The 25123-nt window shown below is 37.3% G+C and overlaps 2 protein-coding genes across 2 annotated transcripts; both read right to left on the bottom strand.

Annotated features, from left to right (window-relative positions):
- Window positions 1-1395: 1395 nt before the first annotated feature.
- Window positions 1396-8946, bottom strand: LOC135691081 (uncharacterized). Its single transcript, XM_065208833.2, has 2 exons — window positions 5802-8946; window positions 1396-5578 (listed from the first exon to the last, which is right to left on the bottom strand). The coding sequence occupies exons 1-2, from the start codon at window positions 6106-6108 to the stop codon at window positions 5172-5174; spliced, it is 714 nt and encodes a 237-aa protein (XP_065064905.2). The 5' UTR covers window positions 6109-8946; the 3' UTR covers window positions 1396-5171.
- A 685-nt stretch (window positions 8947-9631) lies between these two features.
- On the bottom strand, window positions 9632-11522 carry LOC148960466 (uncharacterized). The gene has a single exon (XM_089115943.1). It carries the CDS (start codon window positions 10634-10636, stop codon window positions 9632-9634), a length of 1005 nt encoding a protein of 334 aa, XP_088972069.1. The 5' UTR covers window positions 10637-11522.
- Window positions 11523-25123: the final 13601 nt, after the last annotated feature.

The following is a 25123-nucleotide window of genomic DNA, read 5'->3' as shown; positions in this document are numbered from 1 at the left end:
TATTTTAAAGGAGAATTGACACGCAAAAATAACTTTAGCCTATTCGATGCAAAATTTGTCGCTGATTTCAAATCTGGAAAAAGTTTTCTTCTTAGATTCACCGTTTTTCTGATATTTGCACTTTTATCCGTCAATTACGTCACAGCCAGGACTCGGGACTTTCCCGAAGCGGAAACAAGATTATCGCCGTATCAAGAACAAGACTATGGAACGTCGTATCTTACCTGGGTTTAGATATTTCCAAAAATCTACCGGCTGTTCATGCAGTTATTGGCTGCGAAACAACACCAGTAATGTTGTTGTGAGGAAAGCTAACATTTTAAAAAGCTTTAGGAGTGTTCTGGAAAGGGAAAATTGCTCGAGAGAGTTACGATGAGACAGGAAATCTGCAAAGACATTCTCACGAAAGCGATAAAATTTGTGCAAAAATAATCATACAAAGGGAAATGTGATGAAACACTTGTGCAGATAAGAGTAGGAATTCGCAAGGCAATGAAAAACAGATAATCAGAAGCTTTACAACCAGATCCATACTAGTTGACACAAGCATTTACTATTGGTTACATTATCAAAAGAAGATTGTAAGAGAAATTGCCTTTAAGCTTTGGTTAGACATACGATGGAAAGAATGATCTGGCCTACAGGTGGTATTAGTGTGGTTTATAGGAAAAAAATTTCTTTACATATTCTAATTTTGAACATACATTTGATAAATAAATAAGAAATGGCACGAAGAGGATATACAGAGAAAAACGTTTCTTAACGGCTTGATGACAAAAATATCCGATCTTCAACGTTAAAAAAGATGTGAATATCTGCAGAAAATACTGGAGTCAGCAAAATAATTTTAAAATTTTTTCACACAAATTATGTTCATCTTGTGCAGGGCCCCGCACACCCTCCGCTAAAAAACTGCAAGATCTGCAGCGCTCTAGTGATGAAATTGAAGAAAATTCCGTAACCAATGAGGACTAGGCCGTGGGAAAAATTATGGTGAGGTGATCAGCTTAAAGCAGACGATGATGAGTGGAACTACATTTTCTTCTGGAGTTCCAGCAAAGGAGACAGTGATGAAGGATGAATAGATCCATATCATATTCTATACAACGAAATTTTAATTTTGAATGACTTTTTTAACTAGCTAAAGATTTTTAGGCATCCTTTCACGCGTTATTCAATTACCTTTAAAAGGCGATGACGTCATAAAATGATGATGACGTCATGAAAGAACGTTTAAAAGTAAGTATAATAGAAATTCAATACATCTTTTAAAAGCACTGAATGTGTGCAATTCGAATATGGAACATACTTGACAATGATAGTTGCGAGAAAACAATTAAAAAGGTTCAAAGTGAATCTTCTCCAAGTTGATGACGTCATCACAAAATTTGTTTTATTTTCATGCCATGATATATTCGAAGCAGCATGCTTCGAAACATTGAAAGAACCTCAAAATTTGTAAAAAAAGGAGTCGACTTTGTTTGAAAACTGGTAACGTTTCTTAAAAGTTTTATTTTTACAATTACAAATAAAACCGCAACATGGGGGTGGGGAAGGGGGGGGGGGTTGAAGCAATAGCCAAAAGACAAACGAAATCTAGTGGAGACAGCGGTTAAAGCGATCCTGCAACCTGCTTTGGGTGCAGAAATATGAATTCAAGAAAAAACCTTGGTTGATGGGAGCTGCGAGTGTGACTGAAGAAAATTTCACTGAACTTGATTATTGTATTTTAACAGAGGTTGAGATACTAGGGAATAACCTAGTCTTGAAAAAGACCATCCCCCACTTAAGTCAAAATTGTTTGCAAAAGAAGATAATGCGCCAGTTGATATTCCTATGACAGCTAAACAGCATTTTCTTCGACTAAGAAATCAAGTTCTTTGACCAAGAAGTATAGGCCTATTTCGTAAATCCAGATTTTTCGACTGCCAGGTAACTTATCAGTTCCCGAAAAGCTTCACGCCCGGTGAAAATGGCATATAATCCGCACAAGTCGACTTTTAACCCGCTTCTACTATTTAATATCACTATACAGTTAACTCGTTTGAAACATTGAAAAACAATCATAGAATGCTACATTAATAATGAATAACTTGCAGTTCCGTTTAGGGCATCATAGGCATTTCAGCGAATTAGGCCATACAGACAAAGCAGTCTGGACAAACACGCCTCAATCTGAAATGAAATTCTAGTTTTACGATACCTGATCTCATTTAGATTATAGCAATAGCATTGTTTTTAATAGAAATTCTATATCAGTTTGTACTTCCAGTCTGTTCTTTGTTCATAACATCGTCACTGTTGAGCCATGGGACGACATGAGCCCAAGCGGCAGCGCTACCGCTGGCTGGTAGCAAAATCTCGGACGGCTGAAACTCTCCATTTGTCTCGAAATCAGTGTAATAAAACTCTGATTCAGAGTCCCAAACCATTGAAAAAATCAATTATGTGTCCAAATGCAAAATTAGCTCCTTTCACATGTACAAAATAAACATTTGTCCGCAGCATTTTCTTAAAGGTTTCTATAGAGAAACACAATACGTGCTGAGAACATGTCACAACTCGAGTCTCAAGTTGTCGGAACAATTGTTGTTTCTCAACTTAAAACGCCTGTATTTCAAAAACGGTAACTGTGATTTAAAAAATTTTTTTGATCCCGGAATTTGCTTGTCACAAACTACCGTTTTAGCCAAACTTATTTTTGCGTGTCAGTTCTCCTTTAAGAGCTCTGTTGTACAAAGTCTTTAACCTTAGAGTAATGTATCGCTTGATGATGACCAGGCCTCAGATCAATATTCAAAGAAGGGCATAACCAAACTATTTACAAGCAAGGTCCTGCAGTGTATCTTTTTTAGTTGTAAACTACTCTTTTGAGCTATTTCCTTTAAGTGTTTCTGCCAGTTCAATTGCTGGTCAAAATGCACCCCAAGTATTTGAAACTTTCCACTTCATCAATTTTGTTGGCACCCAAGTTAATGCTGATGTCTCCAAGTTCTTTTGTCATTCTTGCCTTTCCAAAAATCATCTACTTAGTCTTTATAGCGTTGAGTATGAGCTTGTTTTCCGTAAACCACCTATGTGCTTTTTCTAATTCAGTGTTTAGCTTTATCTCAATATTCTGTGCACACTTTTCAGCTACTAAAAGCACAGTGTCGTCTGCATAAAGGTGTGTTTTACAGTTTATAATTGATGTGACATCATTGATATGGATTAGAGACAGCAAAGGCCCAAGCACTGAGCCCTGTGTTACTCTGAAGGGCTTTTCTAGTATTTCTTCAGACATACATCTATTAATTAGTGTCACTTGTTTTCTATTTTCTAAGTAGGATGTGAACCATGAAATCTCCTTTTCTTTAATTCCATGTGCCTTAAGCTTACTAATTAGAATGGTATGATCTACAGAGTAAAATGCCTTAGTAAGGTCTAAAAAGATGGCACCGACATAATTCCCTTTACCGAGCTCATCTCCCTGCAACATCGATAATAGCTGTAGCTGTAGAGTAATTTCTCCCGAGGCCAGACTGGTGGGGGTCCAAGATGCCAGTTTATTTCAGGTATGCAGCTAGCTGTTCATATATTACTCGCGTAAGAATTTTTAGGGGAATTGGTTGAATTGATATTGGCCTGTAGTTATTGCACAGTAATTTGCTCTCTGATTTGTGAATTAGCGTTACCCTTTTTCTTTCTCATAAATCTGGTACTTTTCCTGATATGAGAGAGAAGTTCAGCAAATGAGCTAGGTGTGTAGAAATTGAGGATGCACTAGTCTTGAGTAGTTTGACATACCATCAAGACCAGTTGACTTTTCATTTTTCAGTTCTTTTGTTCTGTATCTGTGCATCATTGCAAAAGTCAAACTTTAAAGTTGTATTTGCAAGAGTTTATTGGATAGCTTTCCTCACTCCAGTGAATTTTTATCAGCCACTTTACATGCTATATTTGCAAAGTACTCCTTAAATACGTGTGCAATTTTTCTGTTGCATGTCTTCTCTTTTCCATCAATATCAATTCTTTTTGACTGACAAAACTTTTTGTTTTACAAGGGAAAAATTCCTTTAATCTCTTTCACATTCCTCTGGGATTCTCCTTTCTATTCTCAACTGTTTCATTCAGATAGTTCCTCATTCAGATATTTCTCAATTGTTTATACTTATTCCATTCCTTTCCCCCTCAAGATCTGGATGCTTTTAATTTGGCTACATCCATTTCCGTAATTAATGCCAAAGCTCATCTGGAAAAACATTGCTTGTACTTCCCTTGACTTTTATTTCTATTCTCTTTGCTTGCTTGTCTGCTACTTTCAGAAAAGTATCAGTGAAACATTTAGCTGCAATGTCGACATCCCTTGTTTGGTAAAAGTCATTCCAGTCCTTTTGTGTCAGATCATGGCTTAAAAGATTCTCATCAAATTTTGTATATGACCTTGTATGAATTATCCTCGGGGGACTTCTAAAATTCTTTCTTTTTCTTATAGGATATGTCATGTAATGATCACTTATTGATGTTTTATGACCCCACTGTCCTTAATACTATTTTCTGCTGTATTAATAATCAGATCGATCAGTGTTGATGAGTGGGAAGTTTCTCTTGTGGAAGACTTTATAATCTTGGATGCCTCCAGTGTGCTACAAATATCATTTGTTAGGCAGGACTATGCATTTTTCTTGTGCATATTACAGTTCACTCCCTCGAAGTTATGGATTTCTTTTATTGGTCTAAATTCTTTCTGCAGTTCATCCAAATGTCTGAGGACAGTATCTCCTGCTTCAATGTCCATTCTATTTTTTGGTGGCCTATATATTCTCTTTACAATTATTGAACGGCTTCTTTTTAAGCAAATCTTACCCCATACTGCTTTGGCGGTGACCTTTGTCTTTCTTTCATTGTTGCCAAAGTCTCGCCATAGGACTCTTTTGATCGGGTCAAAAAAGCAATCCTTGACTCATCATCTACATCAAGTCGCTGGTTGAATTCTTCGTAACGAACTTGCCCCCTTTGTGGCGTGTTCGGGTTCCGAAGACTTAGGCCAAGAAATACCGCAAGTTTTCATGTAACTCAGATGTGTGTCAAGCTCAATTTCCAACTGAATACAATTTACATAAAAGTTGGATATCACATGTAATTCTGGTTTACATCAATCAACATAGCAAACACAAACTGTACAGACACAGCTAGACAATATAGTTACAGGACAGCAAATCAAAGTTATGAATTAACACATACTGACATGGCACCGAAACCCAGCTAGGGCCAACTTTACACCTTTCTTCTGCGGAAAAAAGGGAACTCGATGCTTCTTCTGATAACGGCCGGCCAGATGCCAGGTTGAAAAGCTTCTGTTGATCTATGTTTGCGTCGAAAGGATTGATGAAGTCCTCCTTCATAACCTGCATCAATTTGGTGACTCTCTCCTCTGATTTTCTTATTTCTCGCTCTCGCAAGCACTTTCGAGGATCGGATGAGAAATTATCCAGGTCAGCCAGAGACAGAAGAGATTCAACCATCTTTGCCTGAAATGGCCTATTGAGAACCCACTTTTCGTAAGTCTCTTTTCGATGCGTGAAGTCTTTGATTCCACCTACAACATAAATTAGCAATATAATTGTGTTCTTTTCATCACTATAGCAAACCAAGTTTTGGATGTTTGTGTAATAGTGGAAAGTTCTAAATTTAGAAACTTTTGGAGGTAATATTTTGTGTTTAGAAACATTGGGATTCCTTTTTGACTCTACATTTTTCGTTAATACCTTGTTAAATTTGCAATACTTGTAAAACTTTTGAAGCTAAACCGTGTAACTTACCTGCCGTCTTAGAGCTTCTCATAAACGTCTGTTCACCTGCACCATCAATAGACTGGCCGATATTCATAGAATTTCTGCATACTGACAACCCTTTCTTCAACAATTCATCTTTTGCTCCGGGGTACTTGATTTCGATACTTTGCAATTGGCGGCAGTAGTATGTTCCATACCTCGCATAGTTTTGCTTGTTTGTCGAAAAGCATAGGGGCAGTGACTCTTTCCAGCATTTCAATCTGAGGTCAAAATCATTAGTGTTGATTGCTAACTGAAATAGATGCTGTCTCTCCACGAATTTCTGGTAAGTCATCCAGAATTGCGGTGTTTTTCCGAATTCCCCACGAAGACATCTTTGCTTTTGCGCATTGTAATGCTCGACGTAATCCTTGAATGGCGAAACTTGTTGGGGATACGAACGGCCAAAGTTTAAAATGTAAACGAGACTTTTGAAAAATGTATTGATGGAACATGCGCAGTAAGGTTCGGGAATGCCAGCGTTTTGGAGGGAAAGTTTGTGAAACTTCTATCTCAACGCAAAGTGAACCAAGGAGCGATTCTAAGCGAGTTAGGCATCAATATTCAACAGACGAGCAAGGGAAAAAGTTTCAATTGACCATACACTCTTAAAATTGTTCTCTATGCCAGGATGCTGTCAGTCTGCATTAGGCCTGTATCGCAGCTACGCGTAACAACCAGAATCGCAAATTACCACGAGGAAAAATCACTCCGTGGAAATCGGATGCACCTTTGGTTGAAAATCCCATTGTTTTGTTTTTGAAAGCCCCTGGAAATCCGTTTGTTTTTTTGGAAATCTCGCACTTCAAATTCTGATGATAGTGCCCCTTCTCCTTTATCTATTTTTATTTGTTTGAAACAACTGCTTTGCTGCAAATTGCATAGGAGCAAGAATCTTTGTGAACACGGTATCCAAATTGTAATAACTTAAATTTTGTGCTTTGAAGGACCCCGAGTCCAACATACAGCTAATAACCTGATAAATTTTTTATACTGGGCAGGACTATTTGGAGTTGTTGCACAAAATTGTTGCTTATGTCTTTTTCTAAATAAACTCCTCATGTCAATAAGCAAAGGTCTTATGTCAGTTTTTACAATTTGTTTAAAGGAAACATCAATTTGGTTACTAGTTTTTTGCAAAGTATGTCCATTAGGTAGTCTAAAGGAACCCAATGTTTGTTATTTGTAATAAAAGGGAAACCCCAGTTGATTGCCAATTGCACCAAGTACAAAGTAGGTATTTGGCACAATTTCAGAAACATATTTTGCTGTATCAATGAAAAAAACAAATGAACTTAGAAAGTTACCATGAGGTGCATGTCCACAACTGTCAGGATATATAGATCAAAGTATTTATTATTAATTTGATTTCCAACAGCAGTGTATATTTTGATTTTTTTGATTCAATGCATTCTTTTCCGACCTATAAATTATTTGATAAAACATTGATCATTCATCACTGCATAACATCCTTTTATGACTACAGCATGGACTGCACCATAACTACAGTTTGTGCAAGTAGTGTATTTTCAATAATACTCTACTACATTTCCTTTAGAACTATTTGCTGAATGGGGAGTAACACTGCGGGCAGCACCCCTCCCCCTAATATAAATTTGTTCACCAACACTGTAACTCCAGTTCAAAGTATGAAAGACAGAAGGCTTCATTCTAATGCAGAAAGATAGAAGAGGAAGTCTGTCACTCTCTCTGTTATTTAGAAAGGCTGCATGCTTTAAGTAAGCAATTTTTATAAGTTCAGCAGTCAAAAGATAGTGCTTAAAATGCTATAGGTTACCTCATAAGAACCAATAAATTATGTTTCTATTACTTGAATTTTCCTTCACTTTCCCTAATAAATCAAGAACATATGGCATTCACTGAAGTTATCTGATTGACCATTTCTCATTTTTGCAGATGTATGTGCATGGTTTAAAGGTGATGTTTGCTTAGCTGTGAATACCTTAAAGTGCCTTCAAGTTTCCCATTTTGATAACTAAAGTTATCTTTCACTGTTCTGTTCAGTGACATGCAAGTTAAAGAAAAGTTTTTAATTCGTAATTCAGACATTTTTGAATAAAAAAAATAACATTTGGTTGATCCAGCCCCACCAAAAACTTTCTTATTCTAAGGGGTCATTATTTAAGACAGGCAAAGGGATTTCTTATGATGAACAAGACATAGTTTCAAAATTCTGGTAATCTCAATGTTACAGTACCACTTTCATTTTTGGAAGTGACAAATAACATCAAAAATATGACTCAAATTAGACCAGTCCATGATATGTTCAAATGAGTAAGGGTTTTTCAGTAAACAGCATCAGTTCTGCTCCTGCCTTTTTCCTTGCCAGTTGTTTTAAATTAGCATATTTCAAACAACCAAGAACACTATGCAAACTTGAAATTATTTCAGAGTTTAGATAATAAACTAAACTTGCTAATTTGTGCGTCAGCGACAGAAATAAGGGGGGGGGAGATAAATCTAGAAATGAAGAGTGTGAATACTTTGTCTTTCTTTACAATCAAAGACTTACGGGAGTGGGGGTAAATCTGGATAACTCTGCTGCAAGCAGGGGGTATTACAGGGCCTCTGACGAAGGGGGCCATGGGGGGGAGGGGGGTGCCATAACCCCACTAATTAGCGAGACAATAACATTTTTAAAAAATTTTGTTATGATTGTTAAAATCTCCCTTGCCCCCCCCCCGAACTTTCCAACCAGCGTCGGAGCCCATGCGTTATCTAGTTTCCTACGGATTTGTTGGTCGTAATTGAGCTTAGAGGCTTAGATAACCGACAATATTAATATTAAAGCTTTGGTTGACATTGAAGCTCTGCTCATTGATGCAATTTCATTTATGTTGTTAGGCCCAGACGAAAAATATTTTTCCGTTCAAGATTGTGTATAGCCAACATAGTTCCCAAATTTACAGTGATAATACCCGATGTCCTTTTTATTCGATTCACAGTCCTCACTATAACAAGACTTCTTGATAGATAAACATAACGGAACAATTCTGCAACCGGAACCCCGCCATGATAATTCCTTCGGTTCATAATAAATCCAGCTACAAACACAAGACTAATTTCCTGTGAGCTGTAGCCTAATTTTGCTTAGAGGGCCACTCCATCTAGGCCTCTACAAGAAAGGTACTTTATAAACAACAACAGAATGTAAATATCGTGCAACTCCAGTTTCATCCAAGTGAGTGAAGCTGCGAGAGCGAGATATGAAACCAGTATTTCGCGGCAAAATGGAAGCGACTGCGCACGCTCTATTAATACACTTTTCTTTGATTGGATTTAAACTTTGAGCGACAAACAAAAGGAAAGACAATAGCCGTTTTAGCTCGTATCCCCAACAAAAACCATCATTGACGATGGCTTCTACGTCGTTTTTCGACACTTCTCCTTTCACTTGAACTTCGACAGCGCTTGGTACATCATTGACAAATGATTCGCAAAAGAGTCGGTCTGTAGCTTCAGCAAAACTCTCATGAACCATCCAACATCTGTTGTAATGCTTTTCCGTTAAGATGCCTTTAATACTTCCTGATGTGCAAAGCCCTGCCTGATACACCGCATCTTCGAAGCCACTACCCGAGATAAATTTTCCGATTGTGCCAAAAAATTCCACGATTCCATGGAAATCTCTTAATGAATGACAACATTGTTAAACTCTTCAGGATTGTTCCATACAGCATGGTAAAACTTTTTGGCAGCTCCTGCATCAACGGTTATGTGGGCGTAAGTCATGTTGGAACATAAAGCTAATCTTTGTGACTGCTTGATGCACTCAATGATGGTGCTGTATCCGGTTATCAGATTTCTAATTGGTAGCAAGAAAGCCTTGTGCACTTTGAGTTTGGTGTGCCTAGTGCCTTTATCACCCAACCAACAAAACGAGACACTGTTTGTGTTGGCATACTTAAAACTTTCCTCGTCAATCTCCACAGCAAGAAGAGAGTATTTGCAAGAGACTGATCTGCATTTTGTTGCTCTTCGGAAATATCACCAAAGGGGACAGGGTTCTTGTGAGGCACGAATTTCCTCTGAGGCAAATTGATTGGTTGAAAGGAAACCGCACGTCTACTTGGCTTGGGAATAGCAGCTACGACTTCCAGCTCAATACTCACATTCGATTCTTCTTGGTATGCAATACCATGCGTGGTATGAAGACTGCCTTGGGAAATTTCTTTTTTGACATCGAAATTGTCCCACCAAAAGAATGTAAGAACGCTGTCGGTGCGAGTTCGGGGAAACAGTGGCAATGGATTTTGATTAGCTCTCAAGTGCTGTGCTACTTCTGCTTGCGCTGTCTCAATCAAACGAACTTGGTCATAGTTACATGAATGACCAAATCGCCCAAGAATTTCGATAGGTTTTTTCGATCCTGTCAAACTATGCAAACCAGTCCCTAACAGTGCGTGCTTCTCCGTCAGAAAATTTCCTCGCGACACAGCATGGAAAAGATCGTGAGCAAACGAGTCGACATAACTCTGAACATTTTCGCCGGGTGTATGATGGGTAGCATGAAGTACATTTGTCAAAAATTTCTTTACACTGTCAGGAGGCTGCCTTTCTTTCCAGGCAAGTGTTCTAGCCGTTGGAAGCCAAGGTAAGTTCGGAACTTGCTTTATCATATCGACAATGTCACTTCGCAAGAGCTGTGCGGCTGTCTTCGTAATGAATTCTTTCCTGTCCTTCATAAGGCTGGTAACTGTTGTATTTATAAGTGCTTCCCTATGGTTTAACGCACAAGATCTTAGCATCATCACTTTCGTCAAGAGACTCACTCCATGTGCTATGTTTTGTTTGTTTGACATCAAGGGCTAAAGCAGTGGGGGGTCTAATAGAGAGGGGGGACCTAATAGGGCTTTTACGGTAAATGAAAAAGATAAGTACAGAGCATTACCATTTTAAAAAGGTGCGATCTCTGCCAATCTCAAAGGAGTTGCCATAAAATTTTCCCGGAGGGCTCCAATCCCGGACCCCTCTTTTGCTCTTGTTACAATATTTTCTGGATCTGCATCTGGACCAAATATCTTTAAGTCTTTAAGTTAAATTCAAACTCAGGTCAGTCCTTTCCCAACACAAATCCATCAAAATTGTTTCTTGCTTGCCGATTTTCAAATGCTTGTTTATAAAAACTGTAGAAATGAATGAAAAGAAAATTTATTCTCAAAATATAATTTGCTGCCATTTTTGCTCAAAGTAATGCTGGAATGACACCTCAATTACTTTGTGGATGTTTTTTTTGATGTAGATTTTGGCTTGAAAATGATTTGTGTGTTTTAAGTAGTAAAGTTAGATGCAACACAGGTCAAAAATCTTACATTTTGGAGCCCAACTTTTGTTATTCACTAAATATTATGTTGCGGGTTTTCGTTGGGCCTAATGGCATCGGTAACCTACCGTCGGTACCAGTGCTCCTCCGTTTGTCTGCTTGTTATTCTGTTTACATTCATTTCGCGCAGTTAACAAGCACAGTGACTTATCATAGAAAAAATGAACGTCTAACGTGAGGAAAGTGAGAGAGATAGATTGATATAGCTAGTACACAAAGTCCTCTTTTTGGGTTATCTTCCTGTTCTTCTTGGCGTCTTGGCCTTCGCCTCTTTCCATTTCTTACGATCTTCAGCATCTTCTTTTTCGCAGCCTTTTCCACTCGATCTTAGATATGCATGCACCGCTAAAAATACGAAAAAATGCAGTGAGACATGTTCTCTCGCCCTGGATAACTCCCCGTATCAAAAATATGATACATGAGAGAGACCGGACTATGAAACGAGCTGATAAAGATCGATCTCTATGGCTTCTGTACAAACTGTACAGGGTGACCAGTGAACTTCGAAGAACTGTCAACAGCTACTTCTGCAATTTGATTGATGAAAATTCAAATAGCCTTCAGAAGACATGTAAAACGATTAACAAAGTTTTAAAGAAAAGTCAGTGCTCCACGACTCCCAGATCCGTCATGTATGAGGGTCAACTATTTGGAAAGCAGAGGGGAACTCAGGCGCGTATCTAGCCAGAATTTTGACCGGTTTTTGGTGTACTTTATCCCATTACAGCCCTGTGTGTTTTTGCCCACACTTTCATCTAAGATATCAGAATTTTACTCCATTCAGCATGGCTCTTGATCCTTTTCTTGCAACTTCGATTCTAATTTTCATGAATTTTTCCGAGGAAAAACGTCTAGTCCCCTTAATACAAAAACCCCAGATTCCTGTTTGCATCCGTATTCCATTTTGTATCATTTTGTTTTAAAGCGTCCATCTTTCGAGCTATGGATATCGATATCGAGTATGCTTTTTCGTCACCGGTTTTTTTCGCATAAGGGAAACATATGGGCACCGGTTTTCACAGGTTTTCAGAAAACAATAACCACCGGTTTCAATATTAGCGCATAGATAGCATACTCCAAGCTGTCGCATCGAATGGCTGCTGATTTCCTCGATTTTGAATTTTTTGGATACTTTGAGATAAAAGATGAAGTAGGAAGCTGGGAACTCTGTCAAAACTCTTGTTAAGGTTCAATTCAGTATATAAAGAGAAGAAATGTAGTCAGTCAGGGAAAATGCAGCAATTGTTGCAATTGAAATTTAGATCAAAAATTCAAGATTTACAGAGAAACATAGCTCTTAGAATTTGACCGGTTTTTAAACCTGTGCAACCGGCTTTTTAAACCTTTTTAAAACCAACCGGCCTAGATCCACGCCTACGCAACTGCGGAAGCATTTAATGACCATTTCACAACGATAGGCCATAAACTTGTGAAAAAAATCAAAACTAAAGAATCGGATAACCCACGAAAATATTTTGCTGATGAAAATGCACCCATAGCCCCTCATTTTGAATTTTAACCAATTACTTCAGACCTTGAAGAAATTGAAATAAAAAAATTGAAATGCAATAAATCTGCCGGTCATGATAAGATTTCAGTACAGTTTTATGCAAGCCACTAGCTTCTATATTCAACTCGTCAGTCAAAATGGGTATTTTTCCAGATACATGGAAAAGAGCGAGAGTAACCTTTATTTTCAAGTCTGGCTCTAAAAGTGACATAGGCAATTATAGACCTATATCCGTGCTATCCGTTGTTGTTGTTGCGCCGATTGATGGCTGCATTTTATCAAGCTCTTACATTTCGTTGAAATTCTAACGTAAATAGCATACATTGGTTTGTTTTTGGCCCTCAAATGAATTAAGGACAATCTGGAGAAGTAAGTTCATCCCTGAATAAGAAAGAAAAGCACAATTAAAGTGGTACTCTTCACTAAAAAGCACCAGATGACAGTATGGCCTAGGCAAAGACCAAAGTCGCATGTTGGAAAAGGTCAAAGTCCAAAGTTGCCTAACAATGCCCTTAGCAAGTGACCTCTATGGAGAGAATTCGATATACGTCAGGGCAGCTAAGTGCATTAAACAATTCCAGAAGGCTAGCAGTAAGTTCAAAATGTTTCACTATTCTCAAAAGTCTTGAGACACGAGCTCAAATATGGGGTGCCCCAAGGTTGCTGCTTGGGTCCCATCTTGTTTCTTATTTACGCCAGTACTTTATTTAATGTAATTGAGCAGCACCTTCCAAACGCTCACGGTTTATGCTGATGACCACCAGATATATTTGTCTTTCAAACCAGTCAATCAAACATCACAAGAAGAAGCACTGCATGCAATACAGAATTGTGTGAACGATGTTAGAAAATGGATGCTAGTGAACAAGCTAAAGATCAATGATTCAAAAACAGAGTTTCTTATTATGGGTTCTAGACATCAATTGAATAGAATCATGATAGATTCTATCAAAATCGGTGATTCAGATATAGTAACCAGTGTCAGAAATCTGGGAGTAATTATTGATAGCAATCTGTCTATGGAAAATCATATTACAAAGACATGCAGTGCTGCATTTTATCACATCTATAATATTAAGCACATAAGGAAATATCTGAATCGGAACCTAACTGAAAAGATCGTGCATGCTCTTATCACAAGTAAACTTGACTACTGTAACAGTCTTCTATTTGGTCTGCCGAAGTATCAGTTGCAAAAGTTTGATGTTGTCATATCACTCCAGTACTAAAAGAACTGCATTGGCACCGGTAAAAGAAAGGATTGACTTCAAGATTTTGTTATTAACATTCAAGGCACTTAACAACATGGCTCCAGCCTACCTGAAAGATATGTTGAGGCTACAAACCAGTGATAGATACAGACTGAGGTCAGACAAATCTATGGCATTGCTAGTTCCAAAGACAAAATTTGCATCTCGTGGGGACAGAGCATTTTGTACTGCAGCCCCTAGGCTCTTGGACAAACTGGCCGTTGAAATTAGAAGATCTCAGAGCGTCCAAACTTTCAAAACAGGATTGAAAACGTATTTATTTCATAATCATTTTAAAATGTGAATGACATTTCTAGCTTTACTTTCTGTAAATTAAGGTTTTTTAACACTGTTCAGTGCTTAAGGTCAACATGCATTTTCAAAGATGCATAGCACCCTGACCTCATTATTAACCATAACAGATTCATAGTTCTTTAATATTGACAAGCATAGAATTTATATAAGCGTATTTTTCTACCTTAAAAAAGCGTTTGATGCGATGAGTCACGGGATTCTTCTATCGAAACTAACCAAATACGATTTGGAAACACGAGTGGAAGGGACATCTTTTCGGTGGTTCACATCGTATTTAACAGGCAGAAGACAGTACTGTCAAATGAATGGCCATAGATCTAGCTTGAAAACTGTTAACTGCGGTATCCCCCAGGGGTCGTGCTTGGGGCCGCTCCTCTCCATCCGGTATGTCAATGACTTTGAGCAGTGCCTCAAAAAATGCACCTCATACATGTATGCGGACGATACCAGTGTCGCCTGTTCTCCTGAAGATATCTACGATCTCTGTAATGATCTACAAGCTGAGATCGACATTATTGCAGAATTGTTACGTCAGAATAAGCTTAGTTTGAATTCTGATAAAACAGAATATATTCTTATTGGTCATGTAAATTGAGAGCCAATCAAACGAGCTCAAACTGGGAAATACCTTGGAATAACGGCCGACGAAAACCTGACATGGTATGAGCAATATAATAACCTTAAAGGTCAATTAAAAAATGTTCTCTCTTCCCAGTGGAAGCTAAAAAACATACTCTCGCAATTGAAACTGGATCAGGTCTATAGGGCACTGTTTGAGAGACATTTGAGATACAGTGATGAACTATGGGGCAAATTGTCAAACACAAAGCTCGATCATCTGCAGCGTTTACAAAACAGAGCACGCATGCAAATGGAAGGCTCAAGATTAAAGGACGGGTGGAGCTGCAATTGGCTTTCGGTTTCAAATTTGATAAATTTTGACAGGGCAGTTATGATCTATAAAATAATTAATGGTCTCTGCCCCGACAATTTGAAGGAAGACTTGTCACTAGGTCCCAAATATCTAACCACACAACAAGAAATTGCCTTCACATAGACATCCCAAGGCAAAACCTAGAATTTTCCAAAAGGAATTTTTTTCTATTGTGGTGAACAGACGTGTAACGAAATCTCATTACAAATAAGAATGAGCTCCACGATTACCACGGTCAAAAAGAAATTAAAGGAATTCCTGCAAAATTAGCATCCTTTCCCAAAGCACGATCCGAAGCAAGACCAGCAAATTAATCTTTACCTTTTTTAGACATAGTAGCTGATACGGTTTCTGTGTTTAAATATGATAAATGAAATAATAAATACACTCATTTTTTATAAGAAACTGGCTATTAGAAACGAGTACAAGACAGTCACAAAAAATTAAGAAACTTCAGTACTGGAAGCAAAAAAATCAAGAAACTATTAAATCGTGATAAAACTGAGAACAAAGAAATTTTGAAAAATCCAAGAACAAGATTGCCCTGTTGGCCTAGAACTTAAGACACAAGGAATAAAAATGAACTCCCCACATCTAGATACAGCATCGGAACGGAAGCGAATCTCTTGACGTGATAAAAAAGGTCATGAACATTTCATAACATCATTCATGACATCATAATTAAGAAACTCTTAAGAAACAATGAGTCTTGAAATTTCCAGAACGTTACGAAACTGGAGAACTCAACATCGACCAGGATTCTGCGTAGTAGTCGGCGATGAAAGGTATCCAGGGACTCCTGCTCAGCCTCGCTCAAGTTCTATGTTTGGCAGTTGAAGAGTAAAATAGGCTTGACATACACGTTGAACTTGAAAGCTCTTTCATTCGGGTAGATGTTCCTAGCTTCCCGTTTGTCAGCGTGTGGTGGTGCTGGGAAGAGGCGGCTTGGGCGAGGCTCTTCCTATTCTTCAGTTCCCGCTTCATCTCTGTGTTGGTCTCAAAAATCTTGATGTTGTCAGGCCTTTTAGATTAAACGTTTTATCGATACCAAAGTATTATGTTATATATTTTTGTTATTATTTTATTATTAGTCATTGAAAATGTGCCCTTTTTGAATAGCTGCCGAGGCGTCAGAATGCTTCCGGTGCCCCTGTTTCATTCGAGGGCGGCTTTTTTCTTTGAGAACTCTTGAAATAACATTAAATATGTTCCCTGAAATCAAATCAGATTTGAAAAACTTAGAATTTTCTGGGAGTATTCAAGCTCAAAATGAAATTCTGCCCCCCTCCCCCTTTCCCCTTGATCGTTCCGGCGTCCCTGAAGATGATGATATTCATGTTTTTCATATGTTCGTAGAAGCACGCAAGGAAGATAAATGTAAAATTTATCTGCGTGGATAAATGTAAAATTTAAGGCCCCAAATAGCTAATTTCGTAAACAGCTACAATCTTGGACAAGAATTTTGCAATAAATGTTGATACTTTATTCTGTTACCTTTATTTTTGATTTCCATGTCTATTATTTTTGGCATCGATTCTATTGTTCGGTCAATCACATCGCTGGGAAAATCCATCATAGTTTGCTTTATACGGTTACAAAATTCTCCAAAAGTCTCTTTTACGATTTTTTATTCCAGTGCATCCTTTTGAAGTTTCTTACTGACCAAGTGAAAAATGTTTTCGATCGGGTTTAGGTCTGGAGACCGGGCAGATTTTAAGAACTCTGCATCCAATTGAATCAACTCTTTTTCAACATTCGAGTTGCTATGACTTTGGCTGTTTGTGATGATGCTCTTGCATTTAGATGGCATCGTGTTGTTGTCAATTGGTTGTATATTCTTTTGGATCTCACCTGCCCACACCAGGTGGTACTCATCCCAAAATTTCTCTTGAAGAAGGTGTTGGTCACTATCAGATCTTTTTCCCTTGCAAAGCTTAGTAGGTGTGATATGCTTTCATTCTGTGTACCCAATGAATAGGCCCCAGAATTTTTTGGGTATACTTCATAGCATCCTCTTCCGATCTTAGCATTGAAATCTCCAAAAACAATATTCTTGGTTTGACTACACCGTGCCCTTTGAATATTATCATACATCTTCCCCTCCCTTCGGCGTGTTTCTCACATGCTGGAGCTGTTGGAGCAAAACCAACTATGAGATTTGTCATTCCGAGTGATGGGAGATTGATCCTGTCTGCTCCCACTCTATTCGAGAGGCCTTTCCATGTACATCCTTCTTTTGTGATTTCTTTGTTCACGCAAAACCCCGCCCCAGGGTGGATTGAGGTGGGGGCATGATGAACATCGTGAATTGCTTGTTCTCTTCAATCACACATTCCCTCTCCGCCATCTTTGTTTCAGTAATTTCGTAACTCTCAATCTCTTTCTCTCACTTCTTGTTGATGACGTGGAGGCTGCCATTAGGCAACCCGTGCCGTCATCACTCGTCAGCAACGGAGAAAAATTGATAAATTTGTGATTCATATATATTCTCTGCAGTAACTTAAGTACATAGCAACAAAAGATGCAGGCAGGTTAATTGGGTATAATTACAAAAATGTTAAAGAAAAAAAGCATTGAAGTGTATATGTGTCTCCAGATTTAGTGAATTTAATTCATGGAATGCTGGTTTAGACATTTTGTCGTTTAAAGTAAATATTTTTGCAGCTTTTTCAAGGGTCTTAGAAAAAGGATTAAGTGTAGAGCAGTAGGCACCGCCTACTGCTCTACATGCATTGCATGTATTGCATTGTATGTATTGAAGAGTACACCCTTAAGCGCGTTACGTCTCAGTTTAGCTAGAACGCCTAGTTCTTAACTATTTTACTATTGACATTACTAATATGCTCCTCCCAGGTTAGGTTTTTGTCAATAAGCCCGCCTAGGTATTTGATAGTATTGGTTTTGCTTAGCTTGTCATTGTTTATCTCTAAGTTAAAGTTTTTTAATAGTTGTTGATAGTTTAGGTAGTTTTTTTGTCTTGGTTCAACTATCATAAGGTTTTACAAACGATTGAGCCTGTGTTTAGTGTCAAATGATTTGCAATTAACCAGTGAGAAATTTTGGGCGAATATGAGTTGAAAACTTTCTCTAGCACTTCGATCTTTCCTTTTGAATAAAAAAGACTGGTATAATCTGCAAACAGACAAAATTAATGATTTTTAATGAATTTTGCAGATCTTTTAGGCATAAGAGACAGAAAGGGGTTCAAGAACACTCCCCCGTGGCTCGCTATGTTGAACAGGCATCTGGTCAGAATGTTCACCACCTACAGAGACGCATTAAGTTCTATCGTTAAAAGGCATTTGTCGCATTAACTATTGGCTAATAAAACAAAAGCGTTTGGGGTAAAATTCCATCGTTTCGTGACTTTTCATTTCTTCTTCCTCGATTCCATGTTCTGTACTAAACAAAAAAGATAATTTTATTTAATTAGCAAATCATTTTCACAACACGTGCCTTTTAAGATAAGATTGAATCTAGAATACGTTATTATGGTAATATGAGCTGCATCGCAAATTTCCAGGTTGAATATAACCAGTCAGAACATATCTTACTGGCCGGGGATATCCAAATGAATCCTGGTCCGATAAAGAACCTGTCATAGAAATGCCATCAAATGTGAGCAGTGTCAAAAGAAATGCCATATTGGTAAAAAGTGTGGAAAAGTAGAGCTTTTTTTGTACGAAAGGCTTGTAAAAGACTTAAATCCAAACTGGACATGTCCCGCGTGCCTTGGCCAAATCACATTTACCACGGGCAGAGAAACAAGCAGGACAGAGATACCACGAGCAAATATATCAGATAGATATATAGATGATCTGAAGGATTGTTTTGCAAATACAAAGGGTAGTTTAAAGATGGCCCATATAAATGTAAACGGTCTTATGTGTTTATAAAGAATACAGGACATTAAAGTCCTGATAGAAGCAACACAAATTGATATCCTTGGATTAACAGAAACCAAACTGTGCACCAAATTGAGGGATACAAGACCTCTCGTAAAGACAGATCCAGAAATGCTGGTGGTGGTTGTGTGTTATTTTACAAAGAAAATCTAGATATAACAGAAATGGATCTCCGTATAGAAGACAACAGTAAAGCTGAGGTAATATGGGCGGACTTGAAGATACATTCTCAGAATATTGCAATTGCGGTAGTGTATAGGCCAACAGACGACAGTCATTTTATCATGTTTTTGAGCGACAAATTGCATTTGTCAAAGAGCAAAGAAACCACTTGTTTATTATGGGTGACCTAAATAGCGATTTAATTGAAAAAACGATGGAGATGGAAAAAAGTTAAAATCAGTCATGAGGGGATACAATCTAAAAAATGTGATAAAAACGCCACAAGGATAACAGAAACAACGGAAACTCTTACTGATGTTATACTAGTAAATAATGAGGAGAACATTATGAAAAGTGGAGTGATAGACACCGGAATAGCTGATCACAGAATGGTTTATGCATTGGTAAGAGTTACAAGACAAAAAATCGCTCCAAAGATTATATTAGTCATTGATTGGAAAAAATTCAAGGAGGATAAATTCAAACAGGATATAAAAATGGCACCATGGCATTCCTGCAATGTATTTGAGGAAGTAGATGACAACCTTTGGATGAACGAAATGCTTTATTCAGATATTGTTAAAGAAATTATACCAAAAAGGAAAGCCAAGGTACGTTCAAATTCTCTTCCATGGATGAACCGCAAAATCAGGAAGCTTATGAATCAGCGATACAAACAACTGATAAAAGCAAACAAAACGATACCAAAGTGCGAACTTCTGGAATAAAATCAAAACACTTACAAAAACCAAAGGGAAAAAAGAGAAAGTTATTGGGCCCCTAAAAAATGGAGAGGGAGAGCTAGTGTTTGATGACAATGAAAAAGCAGGCCTTATGAATGAATTTTTCACAAATATTGGTCAGAAACTGGCAAAATATCTTGAGTATATAATATATATACAGTAACTCCGACAACAGGGCATATCGACATAACTGAGAAAGCTGTTTCAGAGACGCTGAAAAGATCAACCTACGGAAGGCATGTGGACCAGATGAAATAACATCGAAAGAACTAAAAACGGAATCTGATGAGATGAGTTTTTCCATAGCAAATATATGTCGCTTGAGATATATTGAAGGAAAATATCCAAGTCAGTGGAAAATTGGAAAAATAAAACCCGCGCACAAACAAGGAGAAAGAGCAGAGAGAGGAAACTATCGGCCTCTGACAATGCTATCCCTTCCAAGCAAGGTAAATGAATCATTGATATGCGATGGTATGGAGAAACAAATAGACAAAACAAGACAAAACCAATGGGCCTATTCTAAGGGTAAATCAACAGAGTCAATCCTGTTGTATCTAACTGAAACGTGGAAAAGGCATATGAGTAAAGGAGAAGTAATCGCAATACTCTTTTTTGACTTCGGGAAGGCTTCTGATTGTGCAGACCATATCATACTTAAACAGAAATCGATAGCAGCAGGAGACAGTGGCAAATTGTATCAGATAATCGAGAGTTACCTAGAAAACAGAAAACAATACGTAGATCTGAATGAGGTAAAATCTGAGTTAAAATCAGTTGCCTACGGAGTGCCTCAAGGGTCAGTGTTAGGACCAAGACTGTTCTCAGTATATATGAATGATCTGCCTGATATTACATCAGAAGGGGAGATGCACTTCTAGGTAACACTCTAGGTAATTCTAAGATACTATGCAGATGATGTAACAGCTTTTGCATATGGAAAAAGTGTAGATGAATGTGTTTGCCAGCTGAATGTTTTGGCAAAAGAAATAAATAATTGGTGTGTCGCAAACAAGATGACAATAAATGTAGACAAAACAGAAGCGATGATAATGGAAAGGAAGCAGTATACCGGCCCTCTCGCGCCAGTTGAAATAGGAGGAAAGACTGTGGAATATAAAGAGGTATCTGAAGTTCTAGGGCTATATTTGGACAATAAGCTGGATTGACATTCACACATTGAAAAAGTTTATAAAAAGTATGCAGGAATGATAGCCATGCTAAGAAAGGTCAAGTTCTTTCCAGCTAAAACACTTAAAGAAATTTATTACAAAACGGTTATCCCAAAAGTAACATACGGAATGCTTGTAGGGGGCACATGTACACAAAATAAATTTGAAAGAATTGAAAAGCAGCAAGCAAGGGCAGCAATGTTAATAAAAACATCCCTGGAACGGTCAGGAGTAATAAAGTTCTAGAGAAAGTAAGCTGGGACCCAATAATTCACATATACAAGAGAAAAGTAGCAATTGAAATTTACAAAATAGTTGGAGAGAAATATGAACAGAGAATGGGAAACTTTTTCATGAAATAAAAGAGAAGAGAATATAAATTAGAAATAACAAGATTAAACTCTGAATTTCAAAGATACGCTTTTAACTACAGGGGTATCCTTATTTGGAATAAAATATCGAAAAATGTTAAACAAGCAAAAACTAAACAGATTTTTAGGACAAAACTAAAAGAAGATACGAAAAAGTTGAAAAGTATAAATTTTTCTAAAGGGGCAGTTTGCATAAGAAACAGATTTGTAGATTATATATGTTTTTAAAGTTTAAGCTTGTATTGTAAATTTTTCAACTTTTTCTTTTATTATACCAATTTTACGTTGCAGGTCTACATCAGCCCACGTAAAATTGTATGTATGTATGTATGTATATGTATGTATGTGTGTATGTATGTGTGTATGTATGTATGTATGTATGTATGTATGTATGTATGTATGTATGTATGTATGTATGTATGTATGTCTGTATGTATGTATGTATGTATGTATGTATGTATGTATGTGTATTGAAACCAATTCAAGTGAGATCCTCCAATTCCCTAATATTCCAGTTTTCTAAGTAGAATCTTATGATTAACTTAAAGGACAAGTGACACACTTTTCACCCTATCTTTTCTTTCCATTAACTTATAGATCATCATTTAGAAGTAAGTTTTTCCTGGTTTAGAACAAAAAATTCTAATCAGGGGGCGCAGGGGGCGCGATTTTGCTTTTTATCACGTGACCCTATGACGTACATTGTGATAACTCGGAATTTCCCTGTCATTAATAGAGAGTTTACGAAACACGACGCGACAGGTCCAGAGAAACTGAATTCGTTCAGAAGCGTGTTGTAAACATTAATATTGCACTGTATACCAGCAGCATCAATAATAAATTATCACAATTTACGTCACGATGTCACGTGATTCAATTCCCGCCATAATTTGAAAAGGGTTTTTAAGTAGGAAAATGAAATCAGAAAGGAAAAATATTTCAACAACACTCTCATACAGCATTTTACTTTGAGTTAAAAGAAGAAAAAAAATTGGCGCCAAAAGCGTGTCACTTGTCCTTTAATCAAATAATCTTGCAATGGCCAGAAAGATGATTTTTTCTTTAAAATGACTTTAAGATTTGTGCATAGATCAAGGAAAGTTGATTTATTCTTTTTGAACCCAACTTGACGAGGCTAAAAGATTTTTTCTGTAAACAATAAATTAACATAGTCTCTCATTCGTCACCTTTTCAAAGATTTTGTTAAAGAAGGATAATAAAGAGATTGGTCGGAAATTTGAAACGTCAAATTTAGATGCCGATTTGAGAATTGGCAGTACTTGCGTATTTCATTGACTTGACATTGTACCTGCTGCTAAAGAAGAAATTGATTAGAATGTTGAGGGCTTGCTTATACACTCCCCTCACGAAAGTATCCGGACAGTTTCGAATTCAGTTGCGAATCTGTTGTTAGAGAAGTTTGTTTACAACTGTCAGTGTCAGTTTTCATGAAAAAGTTTAAATCATTTTCTTCGAACTTTTTCTTGAAGTGTTTTTTTTGCCTTTAATCTATGTATTCGTCGAAAAAATATAATTTTGTCGATATTTAATCAAACTCTGCGAGGGTTTTTCCTCAAGATGGTAGCGACCGAAACACATGAACTGACTTCTGAGCAGTGTCTAGAGATAATGTTTTTTCACAATGATGGAAAAAAGCCATCAATAAATGGCTAATAATATTGGATGCACAAAGACTCCAACTTTCAAGCTATGCAAAAAAAATTGAAAAATAAGAAGTCTAAAAAAATGTTCACGGTCAAAAAGAGCAAGAGTTCTCGCGACACCAACGTCTGAGCGTTCCGCCCTAACCAATTTTGCGTCAAAACTGGTTTGCATCATCACGCAAAATTGTATTAAATGTCCATAAACAATTGAACTTACAAGAAAATTGCAAGAAAATTGGTAAAAATTGTAAATGTACCCTCGTACCGACTGATTTCAGGAAGACTTGCAGCGGTAAAGAAATAATATGGCTTTGTGTCTGCTTTGAACGAAAGTTTTTGATTTGGTAAAATGTTACCAAATGTCATCCATGTTTTATAATCGATCGGTGGTACTCCATGCAAACATTTTTTCCAACTGAGAGTAAATACGTTGTATTTCTCTTTAATCGAAAATATTTTTGTCTCAATAACCAGTTTGTAAAAAATTACCATGTTTTATTTGCCGATTTTAACTGAGTCCAAGTAACCTGACTTTGCTGTTTTCCGCTTATTTGATATCAGTTGATTTGCGTAAAGCTTGTAGCGCAAAGGTTTCTCAAAAAAATATAACGGATAAAAAGCACAGATATTTTGCATCATTTTAATGTTTTGGTTTATTTTAAAAGGGTTCTCAAAAAATTATTATCACAAAGTTAACAAGTCGTTTTCGCCAGCCTTCCTACTAGCCTGGGTTAAAACATATCTGGGTTAAAAGTTATCCGTTTCTGCGTCGTGTTCCCACTAACCCACTTGAAAAACGGATAAGTTTGAAAACGGCTCTCAAAGTGGGTCAGTTTTTACCCGGGTATCTTTTGACCCACCTGCGAGTTATTGGAAACACTGAAACCCGGATAACTTCTGACCCACTTGCAACAATAGCAACGTTTAAAATTTGAGATAGCGCCAAAATTCAAAAAACAAAATCCTGAATGTCAATGTTGCTTCCATTGGCATACAACGATAGAAATTGAAGGATTATTGATGCAAATACTGATTTCTCTTACAACTTTTCACCCTGGATACATTTTAACCCGGCTTAGTGGGAATGATCAAACACGGATTAAAAACGGGTCGAAGAAAAATGCCGTTTCCATTGACTTTCACTTTCAAATGACTTTCATTTGACGTTCACTTTCAAAACGGTTAACTTTTAACCCGAATATGTTTTAACCCAGGTTAGTGGAAAGACTGCCTAAATTTGTTTTTGTCTGAAAGCGCAATCGATCTTCGAACTGTCCGGGTACTTTCGTGAGGGGAGTGTATGATATTTCATTACCTTAACAAGCAAAGCTGGTATGTCATAATGATTGTTAGCTTTTGAGGTGTCCAAACTGTTTATCTGATCAAGTATCTCAAACTCTGTTGCAGGGGTCAAAACAAACTCTGTTGCAGGGGGGGGGGGACTTTTGATCTTTTTTACTTTTGATTTGGGATAATTTTTTTAAAAATCGATTTCAGTATACAGTACCGCCGGAACTAAATTGATATTGGGGGGGGGGGGCTGCCCATTAAATTCTCATTCAGTGCAGTCCCCCAGCCCCCGGTTCCAGCGGGCCTGATATACCGTTTGTAACCCAAGGATTTATCTACTGTCTTGCTTTTTTTTAGATACAGCCTTCAGTATTTTTCGATAACATTTAGAATAGTTTCCTGGAAGCAGTTTATCATCAATATTATTGTGCGAGAGTGCTATAGAATCGAAACTTATTTTGCTAATTTCATCAATGAATTCAGATCCCTTGTAGTTTTGGTTTGATTTTCAAAAGAATTCTTCAAACCGTAAGACTGCAAAGTTTCTATAACTTTCATGACCTTTTGTCAGGCTTTTTAATCATGACCACAAATCCACCAGACTATTTAAATTTGGCGGTCCTCTGAACCAACAAATCTGTAATGAAAGT

Source organism: Rhopilema esculentum, chromosome 4 (genome assembly GCF_057945365.1).
Source record: "Rhopilema esculentum isolate cy_ngs chromosome 4, ASM5794536v1, whole genome shotgun sequence".
Taxonomy (NCBI): Eukaryota; Metazoa; Cnidaria; class Scyphozoa; order Rhizostomeae; family Rhizostomatidae; genus Rhopilema; species Rhopilema esculentum.
Note: the sequence above shows the minus strand (reverse complement) of the source record. Positions and strands in the feature narration are given on the sequence as shown.